General features: G+C 59.0%; 1 protein-coding gene across 2 annotated transcripts in view; it reads right to left on the reverse strand.

The window, feature by feature from the left end:
- The window catches only part of KCNH6 (potassium voltage-gated channel subfamily H member 6), a 33135-nt gene extending 17055 nt beyond the window's left edge, over positions 1–16080 (reverse strand). Inside the window, exons 1-4 of one of the 2 annotated variants that reach the window (XM_063178966.1) lie at positions 15985–16080; positions 12830–13060; positions 5030–5185; positions 1530–1639 (exon numbers count right to left, since the gene is read on the reverse strand). In XM_063178966.1, coding sequence (XP_063035036.1) covers positions 1530–1639; positions 5030–5185; positions 12830–13060; positions 15985–16060 — 573 coding nt within the window. In that variant the 5' untranslated portion in view covers positions 16061–16080. The remainder of the gene's footprint in view (positions 1–1529; positions 1640–5029; positions 5186–12829; positions 13061–15984) is intronic. The other variant, XM_063178967.1, reaches the window with a different exon arrangement.
- Between the last annotated feature and the right edge of the window lie 583 nt (positions 16081–16663).

Genomic DNA, 16663 nt, shown 5'->3' on the forward strand with positions numbered 1-16663 from the left:
GGACCTGCTTTGGAGTGGGGCCACCGAGTCCCTGGGGACTTGGCAGCTCCCAGCTCCCGCCAGAGGCCGCGGGGAGGTTTGCGAGGCGATGCTGCGCAGGTGGAAGCAGGTGAGAGCAAGAGGAGAGACCTGGGGACAGGCTTGCCTGCAGTCCCTGCTGTGCCATGCATTTCTCTGAGTGTCCCACCACGGGGGCTGCCCTTCCCTCCCCTGCTGCAAGAGCTCAGGCCACCACCGAGGCTCAGTGCCCAGGCCCTGTGCTGGTGTTTATGGGGGAGGATGTGCTCTGCACCAGGGAGCACTGGAGGAGCTGCTGGGTTTGCAAATTTGGCCATGTTGCTCCTCCTTCTCCTACAGCCACGGTAAAGCATGGCTAAACCTTTTTCCATGGAGTCCTGAAGGGTTTCCAGACCTTAATTTCTGCAATGGGGTGTGCAAAGCAACCACCTTCTGGAGTAGAAACCCATGAGAATGTGTGCCTCCAGTAATACCCACAGGAGGAACTGCGGCACTCCTCACCATCCCTAAGGCCCTTTAGGGCAGGTTTTAGGCTGGCTGCTGGCTGGCCCTGCATCTCTGGGCTGTGGCCACTTGACCAAGCTCCAGCGAAATGATGCATCATCAGGCTGCCCTCAATGCACATTTCCCATTCCACACTGCATTCCATTTCCATTCCACACTGCAGTGCCCCATGCAGCTCCAGCCTCGGGGTACCCAGAGCTTTTAGCAGTGCTGGTGCCTATGGGAATGATGTCCTCAAAGCATCTGATAACCCTGCACACATCTTCAACCTACCATAGGCACAACCTCTGAGAAGACAGGCACCTTCCATCTCGTTATACCTATGATTTGGGGAAGCAGATTTATCCAGGCTGCCTGGATACACCTGACCCTGGCACCTGGGGATGCCTTAGCAGAGCAAAAGCCTCACAGCCTTGAGCTGCAGCATTTCAGAAAACAACAGCTCTTTGACAGGAGCTACCCTGAGCACTGTCAGGAAGCCACCAAGAACTGCAACCTCTAAACAAGCCCCACCAACAGCTTTTCGAGGCTGGCGACAGCATCACCTTCCATCATGGCAAAGTACACTCTTTGCTGGAGGGCTGAGAAGCTGGACCTGCCTGTGCTGCCTGCTCCCTGCCAGGAAATCACGGGGAAATGAGCCTGCCAGTCCTTGCTCAGAGCACACCACGCTCCTACAGCCGCCAGCACGTCCCCTCCTTGAGCTGGGGACAGCTCCCTGGAGCTCCACCATCCCGGACAACTCGGGCTATGGAGGCAGAGCTCCCTCCCAGCTTTGGCACATCTCCCACTCCCCCCTCGAGCCGCAGGGTGTGCAGAGCAGCAGGGAGGAGCTGCAGCCCACACAGCCAAAGCCCAGCGGGGCCAGCACTGCCCCGTGCCCTGCCCTGCCACAGGGAGATGGCCCAAACCACAGCAGCCAAGGGGTTCTGGGATGGGGACAGCGAGGAGGAGCGCTGGGACCTGGCCTGAGGCGTGGGCTGGTATCAGACAAAGGCTACGGTTACCTTTCCATAGTCAATGGCTACTCCATCAAACTCACTGGTGGGCAGAGATTTCCGCTGGATTTTGAGGCGCCGCAGGGACGGGAGACTAAACTTCAAACTCCTACCTTCACCTTGTTAAAAAGAAAAACAAAACACAAGAGAGAAAGGTGTGACCTAGCTGCATGTGAGGCGGGACGGGGGAGAGGCTATGCAGAGTTTTGGGTGGCTCTGGGGGACGCACATGCTGCGTGGCCCTTCCTCCTCCAAAGCACTGGCTACTCCCGTGCCATCGCAGTGCCACGTGCCCAAGGCAGACCCTGACCTGGCAGCAAGCTCCTCTGAGCTGGAGAAGAGTTCCCTACAACTGTGGATGTGAGATGGGAAAGGTGCAGAGCATCCCTAAGCCAATTAAAGAGGTTAAAGCCAATTAAGGGATTTGGTCCCGGAGGAAATAGAGCCTCTAAATCTCCTTGGTGGAACTTTAGGGAAAAAAAACCCCACACAATAGAGATGGTAATTTAGAAAGGCACAGAAAGAAAAGTAGTTCTAATAATTTTATTCCTGGATTTGTTTTGAATTTTCAGTGAGGGAATTTGGACAACAAAACCAGGATCACTTTCTGGCATCACAGGGGACCAGGAGACCACCTCACAGGGGACTGGGGCTGGGACAAGGGCAGCCAGGGCTGCTAGGAGCTGGGAGAGAGGTGCAGGAGAGGAAGAGCCCAGATCTGGAGAGGGCCCAATGCCCCTGGTTGTGACACTCAATGCACAGACACTTGTCCTCTTCTAGAGGAGACCATGCTCACTTGCTAGTGCAGAGCAGTGTGAGCAGCTGGGCTCACACCCTCAGAGCCTGGCTCAGCCCTGAAGCTCATCCAGCAGCACCAACTCTGCTCCCTAACTGCACAAAGAGTGGCCTAAAATCCTGGGGTGCGTGGATGTGGCATGAGCTCCACAAAGACACTGTCCCCTGGGAAAAAGCACCACGTTGAGGAGCTCTTTGGTGTTGGCAAGATTAGCTTCTCTCATCCGGCCCCAAAACACCACCGAGCTGCTTGGGCAGGGTGCCAGCCTGCCAGAAATGCCCCTGCCCATGGGGTACCACAGTGGCTCCCTCTGCTCACCCCATCCCCACTGCCTAGGGCAGCTTTTCAGCTGGAAGAAGCAAAGCATCCAACTTTCCCTGCACACCAGCGAGCTGGAGACCAGCAATGCAGCCACCTGTGGCTGTGCAATGAGAGACTGAGCCAGAAAACCTGAGCACAAGAGCCTGATCTGGGTGGGCACCAGCAGCTCTGGCCTTTCCACACCCCCTGTCACTGGAGTGGGAAAGCCAAGAAACACAACATCCCTTGGGATGCTCAACACAACGTCCAACGTGCAGGGAAGTGACAGGTGCTCTTGATTTGGGTGCCTCCTGCCGTGTCTTTGGGTGGGATGGGATATGGCTGCATCACATGTTGGGATATTCTGAGAGCTGGTGGGGCTGCAAAGCCACCCTGGTGCTGGGATTTAGGATTTCCTCAGCAGGTCATGCACAGAGGGTAGCTGGTACTAAAGCAATCCATCAAAACCATGAACATCATCACTTCACAGACCCACAAACACATTTATCTGTCCATTCACACCCACACATCCACGAGCCCCCTGTGTGCACACACAAACCCACACCAAACTCTGCTGGTGCCTGCTGCCACACACAGACACCTGAATGCTCCAGGATAGAGAGATGGACCGAGCAGGGATGCACTGGGACTCACACAAACCCCAGTTCAGTGGCCACTTGTCCCCATGGCTCCCTGATGTGGCCCTGGCTCTGGTCCTGCTGTGCCACCCCATGTGCCAAGGGGGGACAGACACAGAGCTTTATTTTGAGGCCTGCCCAAAGCCTCCCAACAGCACCCCTAGGGAACGTCATCATGGAGGCAGAGGTGGGGTTAATTCCTGACTCAGGTAGAGCTGACCAGCTCTGAGGGCTGTATGCAAGGAGGAGATTTAGAACCACAGCTCTTTGTCAGGTCTAACATCTCAATATCCACATCCCCTCAAGAGCCTCACCACAGCTTCCCTTTGATCCGGTCTTCCCAAAAAAAGGGAATTTGAGTTTCCCACTGTTTCCAAAACCCTAGGATGAGCCTAGGAGAGCGGGGAATGCCTGAAGCTGGGGCAGGCTGAGCCATTGCAGCGCAGCCATCCTTGTGCCATTGGCCTGCAGTGACACCCCCACAGCACAGCCATGCTCTTGGCGACCCCAAATGTCCCCTGGCCCTGCTGGTGACCCCACACACAGGTCCTGCCCCACAGCAGCACCTCCAGCCCAAGCCAGTGTTAAACATGGAAAAGATCCAGCAATGCAGAGGGGACTCCACAGCTCCACTTCCAGCGAGACCCCCTCTCAAAAATGCTCCATGCCATGCAGAACAGGCTGGGCAGTCCCAGCCCTGTTCCCCAGGCCTCTGGGATTTTGGGAAGCGTATGCAGGCAGCTGTGAGGGCAAGGGGAGCCCAGCTGGCTCAAACAGCCTTTCCCCATCCAGCTGGGGTTTGCCTGAGCAGGCAGAGCTGCGGCTGTGCAAGAACACAAACCTCTTCCCATGCAGGATCCTGCCCAGACACAGAAGCATCCTTCCGTCCCCCCGTGCTCCCAAACAAGCCCTGGGATGAGGATGCTGTGCTGTCATCCCCGGGGCATCCTTCAGTCCCGCCGTGATCCCAAACAAGCCCTGGGATGAGGATGCTGTGCTGCCCTCTCAGGGCATCCTTCAGTCCCTCCATGCTCCCAAACAAGCCCTGGGATGAGGATGCTGTGCTGCCCTCTCAGGGCATCCTTCAGTCCCTCCATGCTCCCAAACAGACCCTGGGATGAGGATGCTGCGCTGCCCTCTCAGGGCATCCTTCAGTCCCGCCGTGATCCCAAACAAGCCCTGGGATGAGGATGCTGTGCTGCCCTCTCAGGGCATCCTTCAGTCCCTCCATGCTCCCAAACAGACCCTGGGATGAGGATGCTGTGCTGTCATCCCCGGGGCATCCTTCAGTCCCTCCATGCTTCCCAAACAAGCCCTGGGATGAGGATGCTGCGCTGCCCTCTCAGGGCATCCTTCAGTCCCCGCGTGCTCCCAAACAAGCCCTGGGATGAGGATGCGGTGCTGCCCTCTCAGGGCATCCTTCAGTCCCCGCGTGCTCCCAAACAAGCCCTGGGATGAGGATGCTGTGCTGTCATCCCCGGGGCATCCTTCAGTCCCGCCGTGCTCCCAAACAAGCCCCGGGATGAGGATGCTGTGCTGCCCTCTCAGGGCATCCTTCAGTCCCTCCATGCTCCCAAACAAGCCCCGGGATGAGCATGCTGTGCTGTCGTCCCCGGGGCATCCTTCAGTCCCTCCATGCTTCCCAAACAAGCCCTGGGATGAGGATGCTGCGCTGCCCTCTCAGGAATATCCTTCAGTCCCTCCATGCTCCCAAACAAGCCCCGGGATGAGGATGCTGCGCTGCCCTCCCGATCCCATCGCCCCAGGGCACGCACCTTTGTTCCAGCTGTGCGACAGGCGCTGGTGCAGGCTCCGCCCGGTGCTCTTGGCGATCAGCTGGGCCAGATCCTCGAAGTTGAGGATGAACATGATGACGACGCCTTCCTCGTTCTTCACAGGCACCACATCCACCAGGCAGCGGAAACACGACGCTGCCGAGCAGAGAGAGGCTCAGGGGGGGGATGCTCAGGAGACCCTGACCTCCCCCTCCCCTGCAGCACCCAATACTTTTGGCAGAAAAGTGGAGTTTTGAGCACTTTGATGGGTGTAATCCCTGCTGGTGGGCATGGAACATGATCTGAGCCCTGGGAAAGGGCCACATCCCCGAAGCATCCCAATCACACTGATCACATCTCTTTTTTCTGTCCCAGACAGTCATTTATATTAATGTACTTGAGAGCAGCAATTAAAGAGTGAGTAATTAAGAACTCAGGAAGTCCCAGGTAGTGGTTTAACCTCATTAAGCATCCTGCTTGTAATCACGCTGCAGTTAATTGCCCTGCAATCACCAGGCAGGTTTTGGGGATGGGATGCAGGCAATGGGGGTGAGCCCACGCTGGCAGCAGGACCAGGTGGGATCAGCCCCCAAGGACATTCCCTAGAGGCATGGAGTGGCCAGACATGGCCTCGTCTGGTCCTGCCACGGGGAAACTGAGGCACAAAGGGGGCACAAGGACTGGCTCAGCGTCCTGGGAGTGATGGAGGCTGTGAGGAGCATCCCAGATATGTCCACAGGGGTTTTCCTGTTGGATCTCAGCTCGACCCTGCGGCTCTCCTTGTGCAGCAGCCAGGCACCAGTCTGCAATTAGAGGCAACTGAAAACACCTGCAGGTCTTTTCCAAAGCACCAAGTGAAGGACACAGGTGGTTCCCCACCTCCTTTGCCAGCTTTATTGCCACCAAATCCTATAATCACCGAGTCCCTTCCTTGAGCTGTGTGCTGTTGCTTTGGCACTGATGGGAGCAGGACCCCCGAGCCAGAGCCACTGCCAGCGACGCCCCCACAGCACAGCCATGCTCTCGGTGACCCCAAATGTCCCCTGGCCCTGCTGGTCCTGCCCCACAGCAGCACCTCCAGCCCAAACCAGCGTCAAACATGGAAAAGATCCAGCAACGCAGGGGGGCTCACAGAGGAGACCCCACAGCCCCACTTCCCCCCACTCAAAAATGCTCCATCCCATGCAGAACAGCCTGGGCAGTCCCAACCCTATCCCCCAGCTCTCTGGGATTTTGGGAAGTGTATGTAAACCCCCCCCCCCACCCCAGGCTCCTATCCCCAAACTCCCAGAGATGATGGGTACCATTACAGGCGGCAGGGAGCCACGGCAGCTCCGTGCCCGCTGTGCCGCCTTCCCCCGGGATTAGCGGCCGGGCAGGGCTGCGGGGACGCGGAGCCGGCGCTCCCGCTCCGGCCGTGGCCGCGCTCCAGCCGGGAGGGGCAGGCCGGCCCTCCTGCGTATGATTTTAAGGAGCTCAGGGCCTCCCGTAATCAGGAGCAGATGGCCGGCATCGGGCAACTTCAAAATCTGCCCTGACGTCAGGGATGTGCACATACACGGACACACACAGGCACAAGAACGGGGAAGAAATGGATGTGGTGAAACCTGCTCAAAGACCCCAGCAGCCGGGATTTGGTCGTTTGTTCTTTCATTCTCTCTCTTTTTTTTTCTCTCTCTCTCTCTTTCTCCACTGCTCACCAAAGGGAGAGGAAACCCACTGAAATGTGTGAGCTGGGGAGCAGAGAGTGGATTTTTGGCAGTGAAGCTGTTTGGGGGCTGCACGGCACGTGACAGGTTACCTCTGTGTGGGGCAGGAAGGACAGAGCTCCTTTCCCTCCCTTTGTCAGGGTTTTTAGGGCTCTTGAGATGAAGAGATGCCCTGTAAGAGTGAGGTGGCACACGCCTGGTGGGTGACACGGTGCCATCCCCAGGATGCCACAGCTCTGCCAGTGCTGATGCTGGCAGTGGTGTGTGCAGGGGAGCCCGCTCAGGGATGCTTTCTCCTTTGGTGTGTTAGAAATGAGGAGGTTTTTTTCCCTCCCCCCAGGGGTGATTTTGAAGCATCACTGACTTCCTGGAACCCACAAGGTTCACTGGAGTGGGCAGCCATCAACCCCAGGGAGTGGGAATTCTGATCCAGACAGCCCAAACCTGGCTCAGGTGCTCTGCCCTCCTGAATTCCTTCACTGCCTCAGGTCCTTCCTTCCTCCATGGCAGTGGGAGGGGATGGGGTCTGAGCTGTTCTCAGGGGTCCTGAATCCTGGCAGGCCCTGGAAAGGGTTAATCCCATGGCCAGTGCTGAACAGCTGAAAACTGGGCCCAGTTACATCCAGTTGGAGGGATATAAGGAGCAGCTGGGAGGTGGCTGGGGGTGGGTTTGGGTGGCAGCTGGTGCCTGGTTTGATCCTGCAAATCTGGGAGGTGCTGAGCTTGAGCAGCCCTGGCCAATGTCACTGTGAGCCCCTCACTGATCCCTTCTTAAATTAAATAAAATAGACTATTTCTGTTGGGAGGGAACTGCAGCAATAATCTAGTCTAACTGCCTGGCCAATTCAGGGTTGGCCAAAAGCTAATCCCCCTCCAAAACCAGGGCAATCACCCCAAAAGTGGCCCCAACAGGCACAGCCCTGCTCAGACCCACATTGCCCAGCATGGAGGTGTCAAGGGAACGAGGGAGGATCAGGGTCAGGGATGGGGGCAGCGCATTCCCTTAAGCCTGGCCCAAAGACGTGGCATTCCCCAGGATTTGGGGTACTCTGTGGAGAGGCTGCAGCTGGGAGAGCTGTGGCACTCTCTGCCCTGACTCAGTTTCCTAATGGTGAGATGAAGGCTGAGCCTCCTCATCATTCTTCCCCAAAACCAGGCCCTGCTGTAGCACCGGGCCCTGAGCCAGCCCCAGGAGGCACCTCAGGCCTGCCTTCCCATCCTTGCTCCTCGATCCACTGTCCCCATCCATCTCACTGTCTCTCTTCAGCTGTTCAGCTAATCTGTCTCCATCCATCTAATTTTATCCAGCCACCAAATGATCTCTTGGAGGAGCCCTGGGGGGATTCACAACCTGCCTGTGCTCTGTGGCCACCAGCATGAGGGTGCCCGTGCCCATGTGGGGTGAAACCCAGCCTGGGGGCTGCAGACAGGGCTTGGCAGGTGGGCTAGGACAGGGATGCTGGTTTGAAAGGTCCCAGAGCCAACGTGGTGAGCTTGTATTCCCTAAATTTCTTGGTTTGACCTTCCAGCACCAAGCTGAGCGAGTGCCTGGAGGTTTGTGCTCTCTGACCCGCCGTGTCTTCTGACCTTGATAAAAGCCAACACTTAATAACATTAAAAATGTCATTGCTGGGGGCCCTCCCTCCCTGTCCCCTTATCCCCTGCAGGCAGCGGTGGTTAATGCATTTGTCATCAGTATTGCCATCAGTATCATCAGTATTAAACTAATCAACAGGACACGGGGGTTTCCAGAGCCGGACACAAGCCAGCATTGTTATGAATATTAAAAAAGAGAGCTATTAATCTGTGCCTGGAGCTCTTCCCCAGGCCAGGAGATTTAATCTGCAGGGTCTCATGGCACAGTGGCTAAAGCTATAGTGGGATTATATAAAGGAGCAGAGGAGAGGGGCTGGGAAGGGCACGGAGGGGACGGGAATGGAGCAGAGCTGTGCTCTGGGGCCAGAGAGGAGCCTGGAGGACCAAGCTGTGCTCCCATCCTGGGATAAATCAGTGTCGGGGCTGGGTGGAACTTCAAAGGGAAGTGCAGATTGCTGGGAGGCCCTAAAGCAAATCCCTGAGGTGGGGTGGAAAAAAATGGAGAGAGAGAGAGAGTCTGAGCTAGAGGGAGATTGGTCACTCCTGGGACCTGGGGTGAGCCCCTGCAGGTCTGCATCCCCCTGCACAGGGGGGGAATGTGCAGCACAGGCTCTGCCCTGGCCCCTCTCCCCACACCCAGACATGGCATCAGGAGACTGAAACCTGCCAGGACACCAGGCCAGCAAAAATGACCTTATTAAGTAACATCAGCGGGACAGAGGTTCCCCTGTGCAGGGATTTGTGTGCTTACAGGCCTTGCTGGCTGGGAGCAGCAGTGGGGAAGGAAAACCAGGAGTGCCAATGGCTGAGGGTACCCACCAAAACGTTGCCACAAGAAAGATGCAAGCCTAGCAGGGTGATTTTGGGTGCAGGTGGAAGGATGCTCTGATCCCCAGGAGCCAAAAGGGGTCCTGGATCAACACAGTGGGTTGGAAAAATGCATCTTAACTCTGCCAGGGCAGAGATCTCAGGAAAAAGGAAAGAAAAAAACCAAAAAAACCTGCTCCAGGCAGCATTCTTAGAGATGCTGGGGATGATCTGAGCCTGTCCTTTTGTTCATGGGACATCAGGTCCAAGCAAAAAGCATCTGTGGGGATGAAAAATGTCTCTTCCAGCTCTCTGCCCTGGTCACACTGGCCCTGGGGCACAGCCAGGGCAATGGGGGTGCCTGGAGCTGCAGCACAGCCGTGCCAAGGGTGGCAGAGCTGGCTCTGCAGATCAGGATCTCTGGTCCCAGAGCCTTTGCCACTGTGAGGAGGGATGTTTATAAGTTCCCATCTGGAGCTGAGCTCTGCTGTCCACTCCTCTCCCGAGGTCACAGACTGACCCTTAAAGCAAACAGCAAGCAGCAAACAGCCCTAGCTTGGCATAGACCCCATGGGTTTGTACAAGCCAAGAGCTCCACTTGGGGCTGGGGTTTGTCAGCTGGCTGTGCCTTCCTGCCCCTCCAACACCCAAGAAATCCCCTTAGTGCTGCCTTGGCCCCACCATGGGGCAGCAGAGGCTCCCTGGGGCTGCCAGCACCAAATCATCCCTGGCAGTGCCAGGATGCAGCAGCTGCTGGTGGGATTTGCCCTCCTGCTCCGTTGGGCACGTCAGATGCTGCTGTTTACAAAGCTGCATGGAGAAACCCTGGCTGGATCCATCCCCCTGCCTTAGCCAGGCTTGCTGGCAGCAGCTGCTGGAGAGGGGCAGTGCCCCAGATGTGCCCTGGGCTGGGGACACAGGGGATGTGTCACATGAGTGCCCCTGCTCCCTTTGGAGGTGGTGGCACTTCCCAACCCATGGGGACCTGTTGGGGGGTACGCTGAGTGGCACAGGGCACCCCAATCCCTCCCAGGGGAAAATCCTGGCCTCTGCAGCAGTGTTATGAGTTTGCTGGCCTGATCCCAGCCCCTGATCCCAGTTCCATGGGGACTGACACGAAGTGCTGCTGGAGGGGACGAGCTGTGGGCTCTGCCCAGCCAAGGACAGGCTGGAGGGGCCGGGGCTGCCCCAGCAGCTGCTCCAGCTGTCACAGCCACATCTCCCCTTTCCTATTCATCAGCATCACATTCACGCAGATTAAGCAGAGCCAGTGCCACCAGCTGCTGCTGCTCAGGCCGTGCTGGCACCGTGGCACTCAGCACCTGTGGCCACCTCCAGCTCTGGGGACCCCGTGAGCCCTGCCCAGTGGCTTCACTGCAAGGCACATCCCCACCTGGCGAGGGAAAAACCACCCCTGGGTGCAGCTCAGCTCCTGGGTGTCATCCTCAGGGGATGCTGGAGGATTTGAGCTCCCCCGGGCCACAGTGTGTCTGCAGGGCTGGGGGCCACGGCTGCTCCTTGCTGTGGCTGCAGCTGATCCCGTGCTGACCCCCCTGTCTGGGCCAGCTCCAGCTGTGTAGCATCTTGTAAGGAAATTAACTTTTCACTGATCTCCCAGCTTTGAGCTGGGGATTAGAGCCCACACGCGCTGCCAACGGCCTCTTCCCTCTTTCCAAGGCCTTTTTGGGGCTGGCATGGCAGGGAGGGACAACAGCCCCTACCTGGGCTGCTCCCACCTTCCCCCACAGGAAGGTTCCATTTTGGGCTCACTGTTGGCACCCCTGGCTCGTTTATAATTATATAATTATATTTTATATCAGGTGATGACAGCACGAACACCCAGGTGGGGACCGAGCAGCCAGGCTGTCCCCAGGGACACGCATCCCCCATCACCCAGCATCCTGCCCGACCCCAGGCACCCTTGGGTGGCCCCTTCCTACCTGCCCCCCTCCATCCCAGCCTGGCCCTGCTCGGGTGTCTCCAACGGGCAGATTTTGGGTTTCACATTGCCTCTGCCAGCCAGGAAAGCGAGGAAACAACCCCGCGAGCTGCAGAGCCGGGAGTACCGCAGTAATAAACAGCAGGTCGAGGCTGGAGATTGGTGCTGCTGGTATGAAAAAGAGGACAGGCAGGTTCGGAGCTCCGCTGGCTAATTAAGCAGCAGCTCCCTATAATGCAAAAGCCTTTTCTTCGCCGATAAGACCCATTTATAATGGGCCGAGCGGTCGCAGGCTGAGTGCTGGGGGGAAACAATTGGAAAAGCATGCTGCTGGTGGGGCTGGGTTTTAAAAATAGACATGAAGGGTTTGCTTCTGGGCTTTTTTTTATTTTTTTCCCCCCTCGTTTTTAATAAAAAAGAGAAGAAAGCAGCTCAGAGCTGCAATGAGAGTTCCCCATGGCCTAGAGGAAGAGCAGGGCTCTGAGGACAGCACCGAGCATCCCGTGAGCCCAGCAGGAATGCTTCAAAGCAGGGAGCACGGTGATGCATCAGGCTCACAAGCCAAGTAGTCCCCAGGGAAGGAATGGGAAACTATCCTGAGGGAGGGAGGGAGGGAATGGACCAGGGCTGCACATGCTGTCCTTGCCACAGCCAGCGCACGGCACTGGCACTGGATGGGAGCAGGGGCACAGCGTGGGCCACGTCTCTGCACTGCCCTGGGCACCAGCCAGGCCCTGCAGCTGCTGAAGGGGGGCACCTGCACCCAGCCCTGGCACCACTCATGGCCCCTCTCCACCCAGGAGAGCCCCAGAGGAAGAGCCTCGAGCGAGCGGCTGATCCTGCCACCACACAGGGCCAGGTCCTGCCGGGATAACACGCAGAGGTGCTGCCAGTGAATAACTCTGATACGCTGGCACCTGGATGCCAGCCCAGGAGATGATAGGGTCTGGGAGGGAGGCCAGGACACCCCAAGATAGGGTGCTGGGCTGGGAGCCAGGGTTCCTGCCTGCTCCTTCCTTTTCCTTCCAGTGCTTCTCCCCTAACTGGCTGCCAGCAGATTGGGGTGCAGCCCTGTGCTCAGGCCAACCCCCATCAATACAATCTGAAGTAATGGGAAAGCTCCATAGGTTAAAAAAAGGAAACACTGAATATTTTTAACCTCCTGTGAGCACCAGACCTGCACTTCCCTGCCCCTGGGAGCCCTGGCCACTGCTGTTTTGCAGCATCAAGCACTAAATATTTATTTAACTTCCTGCCGTATTAGAACTAATCACTCGTATTTTCCATCAAAGCTTCATTTTCATCTTAACGTAATTCCATCTGTGCACGCACAGCCGCATCCTGCTCACTGGAAAGGCAGCTCTGAGGCTGTTGGCTGCACCCACTCTCAGCAGAGATGGGGGGTCTGTCTCATCTCATCTCAGAGCACAGACTGGGAGCCCTGTGCCCAAGCCTGGCTTCTCCATGGATTCTCATTCCTGGCGCAGGGATCCCACAAGCAACGACACAGCTTGTCCCAGGAGCAACGAGCCGCCCCCAAGGGCTCACAAATGACCTGATTCCCAAATAATCTGGCAACACCCTCTATTGCTCAAGGTCCCAGAGTGCTCCGTGACAGCAGAGATGCCTCCATCCCACCAGGAGCCACCACGGGGCTGCTCTCAGCAAAGCCCCGAGCCTGGGCGCATCCTGACGCGTTTGTGTCCCACCGCTGCCTTCCCACGGCCCACCCCACGGAGAGGCTCTTACTGTCTTTGCGGTAGTAGAGGATCTCCAGCTTGCACTCCTCGGAGCCCAGCAGGGCCTGGGTGAGCTGGGCAATGGAGCTCTTGGTGGTGTCGGGGCCCGTGAGGAAGTCGCAGGTGCAGGGCTGCTGCATCACCTCGACGCGCGAGTAGCCGAACATCTCGCAGAAGCCGTCGTTGCAGTAGATGATGGCGCAGTTCTCCATCTGGGCGTTGGCAATGAGGAACTTGCGGTCTGCGGGGAGGCAGGAGAGGCAGCACGAGGCTTAGAGGGGTGGTGGGGGGCGAGCTTGGGAGTTTTGGTGTCGCCCCGCTGCGGGGCTCGTGCAGACAGGTGACACTGGGGACAGCGGCTGACCTCAGCCCACACGGTCCCAGGACTGCTCTGCTCTTCAGAGAGAGAAGTGTCCCCACTTCAGTGCAAATTTGTGGCTGTGGGGACAGGGGGACACAAAGGGGGGGTTCTCAGTAGAGGCAGTTTTGCTGGGATTGGCCAATCCCTGCAGCCTTGACATTTCACCACAGGCATGTGGGGACTCCCTGCTGTCTAATGGGCAATCTGTCCCTGACCGGCACTGCAGGCACAGGGGAGAGCTGCAGCCTCTGTCCCTTCCCAGGAGCTTATCAGGGACCTGAGTTATCTCAGAGACTTTCCACCCTTGCTCAGATTTGACTGAAGTCAGGCAAGGGGCAAGAGGAGGAGTGAGTGCAAGGCTTGGCTTCATGGGAAGCAGGAGTGAAACCCATCACATTAATGGTTCTCCTAATGTTTTATAGGGTAATTGTGCCTTTGGGCTGAAGGTGAAATCCAGACTCTCCTGGGCTTTGTGGCCCCTGTGCTCAAAAAGTAAAGTGCTTAAGGGAAGGAAAAGGGAAACTGAGGCAGAGAGTGGTGCTGCCCCATTCCCTCCTGGTGCTGCAGCCACCTAGGCTGGGCTGAGGTCAGACTTGCTGCCTTGCCAGGCTGTGTGGCAGTGCTGCACAGCCCACGTCATCCAGCCCACATGGAGCCACTTCCATCCTTATCTTGGGGTGAGCTCTGATTTGGTTGGATTTTGTGGGTTTTTTTAAGGATATCAGGGAGTGCTGGGCTCTGGGACAGGTTTGCTGGGATGTGACAGGGAGCTGGATGCTTATGTGGTGCCACATCCCTCCCAGCATCATCTCCCTCAGCATTTGGCATCAGCTCCGGGCTGGAGCTAAAGGCAGGTCTGAGCAGAGGGTCCATTTGGAGGCTGCCTCCCAGCCCAGACCCCAATTAATCTCCTGGATTACCCAGGAATGGCATCTGCAGCTTGCGTGCTCCAGAACCCTGCTGCACTCCAGCCTCATGGGGAATTTCACCCAAACGCAAGAGGAACCTCTGCACAGCTGTGGCACCGAGTGCTGGGCTGGGGGGACCCCTCCCAGGCACATCAGGGCTGTCCCCAATGGCACCTGCAGGGTCCCAGTTCTGCAGGATGCCTCCCAGTAAAACCGGAGTCCCCAGGGATGCTGCACAAGTCTCCTGCTTCATTCCACCCTCTGGCAGCCCCTTGGTAGCCCTTTCTGGGGGCTCCCACTCTGGCACCCTTCTCTTTCCCACACAGGGCTGGTGCCGACGCTGCAAACAGCACAAAGCACCACAGACAAACATTTCCCAGTTCCTCCTTCCCGATCCTTCTACCTCCAAACTGCTTTGCCAGCACGAGGAGGGGACCTCCTCCCAAAGCCCTGCTGCTGGGGCACACTCCCCACCTGTGACGAGCAGTTCCCCCATCCAGGGTCAGCTCCATGGGCTGGATCCAGCCCGGATCCCGGCTGGGCTGGCGCAGGACAGGATTTACAGGGCTGGCAGGGCGCCGGAGCAAGCTGTGCTGAGCACAGGGATGTGACCACGACCACGGTGGGAAGGAGCTGCAGAGCCAGGTCTCCTTGGGGGGGGGGGGGTTTTCACCCCCAATTTGCTTTCTGTCCTGCTCTCACCTGCAGATTTCCCCTTGGTCCCAGCCCTGGCAGGGAAGAGCTGGGCCCCTCTGGCTGCGCCGGGGACTCACCAGGAGCAGCTGCACCCATGGGAGCTGCGGTGCTGGGGATGGAGGCACCCACAGGCACCTGAGAGCCCATCGCCTGTAGCAAAGATGTATTAGGTGTGCTGGTTTGCTGCCTCCCAACACCTGCCACAGCACGAAACTGCCGCGGGGGAGCGTGGGGCGATGTTTGGGCAGAACCCAGGTGGTGCCCGACATGGCTGGCAGGGAGCGGGCACGGAGCGGGGTCTGGCTCCGTTCTCCCGTCACGCCTCGCCGCCTGGCCCCGCTGCTCCCCAGCCGCCGCTTCCCAGGGGGAACTGATAGGAAGCAGGCACAGTTTTTCTCACTTTCCATCCCCAGGGTCACGTCAGTCACCGCCAGGCCAGGCAGCGCAGAGCCTGCAGGGATGGCAGCGCCAGGGAATTTGCCCACTCGGGAAACTTGGACACGCACAAAAAAACCCCACAGCGACGCGGGGCAGTGGGGGCTGCACCCCACAGCAGCCCCCCGAGCTCAGTTTTTGGGGGATCCCGGCGCCCTGGCCCCCTCCCGTCACCCCTAGCATTGTAGGGGGGACCCATCCCTATTGGGGTGCCCAGAGAGCGGGAGCGGAACCCCCGCGCCCCCACCCAGGCACACGCAAACCCCAGTGCTCCCCTGTGTGCACGGACTTTGCGCCGTATCTGACACGAAACCAGCCCCAAAATTCATATAAAGGGATTACTCGGAGCAACAGCAAATGGCAACGTTTCACCAGGGACGGCGGCCGCCGAGAGCGCAGAGTTGAAGGCAAACAAGCGGCGAGCCCGACTGCGCTGGGGTTCACCCTGTCCCCCCGTCCAGCCGGCCGGGACCCCCTCCCCGCCAGCCCCGGCACCTCGAACCAGCCCGGGGACACCGCGATCCCCCCGGGAATCGCCGAGGCCGGGGCGGCTCCGTCCCCCGGTGTCGCCCTGTCTGTAAATACCCGCGGGGACGCTGCCTGGCTGTCGCCCACCCTCTCCCCCCTCGGGAGGTCACAGGGGCTCCTCCGTGCCCCCGGGGACACCCTCCCGCCTTCCCCCCTCCTCTCCCCGCCGCGCTCCGAACTTGGGGGGCGCCCCGGCCGCGGGGGGAGCGGAGCGGCACCCGAGGGTGCGGTACTCACTTTGTCCTTCAAATTTGCGAATGATGGTGTCCAGGTAGGTGTTTTGGGGGGCCACATGGCCCCGGCGCACCGGCATCGCTCCGCTGCGCTCGGCGCGCCCCGGGAGCGGCGGAACTTGCCGCGGGCGCGGCGGGGAGCGCGGCCCGGCCCCGGAGCGGCGCGGCACGGCACGGCGCGGCCCCGCTCCGCCTCACCCCAGGGCTGACCGAGCTCTGGAGCCCAGCCGGCCCGGGGCTCCCATGCTCCCGGTGGCCGGAAGGGGGAACCCCTCCGCCCGCCCTGCCGCGCCCGGCCCCGGGCGGGGGCGGCCGGGGAAGATGAGGATGGGAGGGGGAAGCGGGGGAGAGAGGGGGGAGGACCCGCTGGAAAGCGGGAGAAAATAATAGAATAAAATAATAAAGAGTAGAAATCCCCCAAAGTGCTTAGTCACCGCTGCCCCGGCCGGCCGGAGGCTCCGGGGGGAGCCGTCAGCAGCAACAGCTGCCGGCCGGGCAGCGCGCACCCCCCGGCGGCCCCCGGGGCTCCCCCGGACCCCCCGGCATCCCGCGGCACCGCAGCCGCTCCCGCACGGCCCCGAGGGCGGGGGGGGCTCCGGGGCGGGGCGCGGGGCGGGCCGGGGGCGCAGGTGGGTGCTGGAGGTGCGGGGGTGGGAGCCTTGAGGGGCCGGGGCAGGGCGTGC

This window comes from Melospiza melodia, chromosome 30 (assembly GCF_035770615.1).
Source record: "Melospiza melodia melodia isolate bMelMel2 chromosome 30, bMelMel2.pri, whole genome shotgun sequence".
NCBI classification, from domain to species: Eukaryota; Metazoa; Chordata; class Aves; order Passeriformes; family Passerellidae; genus Melospiza; species Melospiza melodia.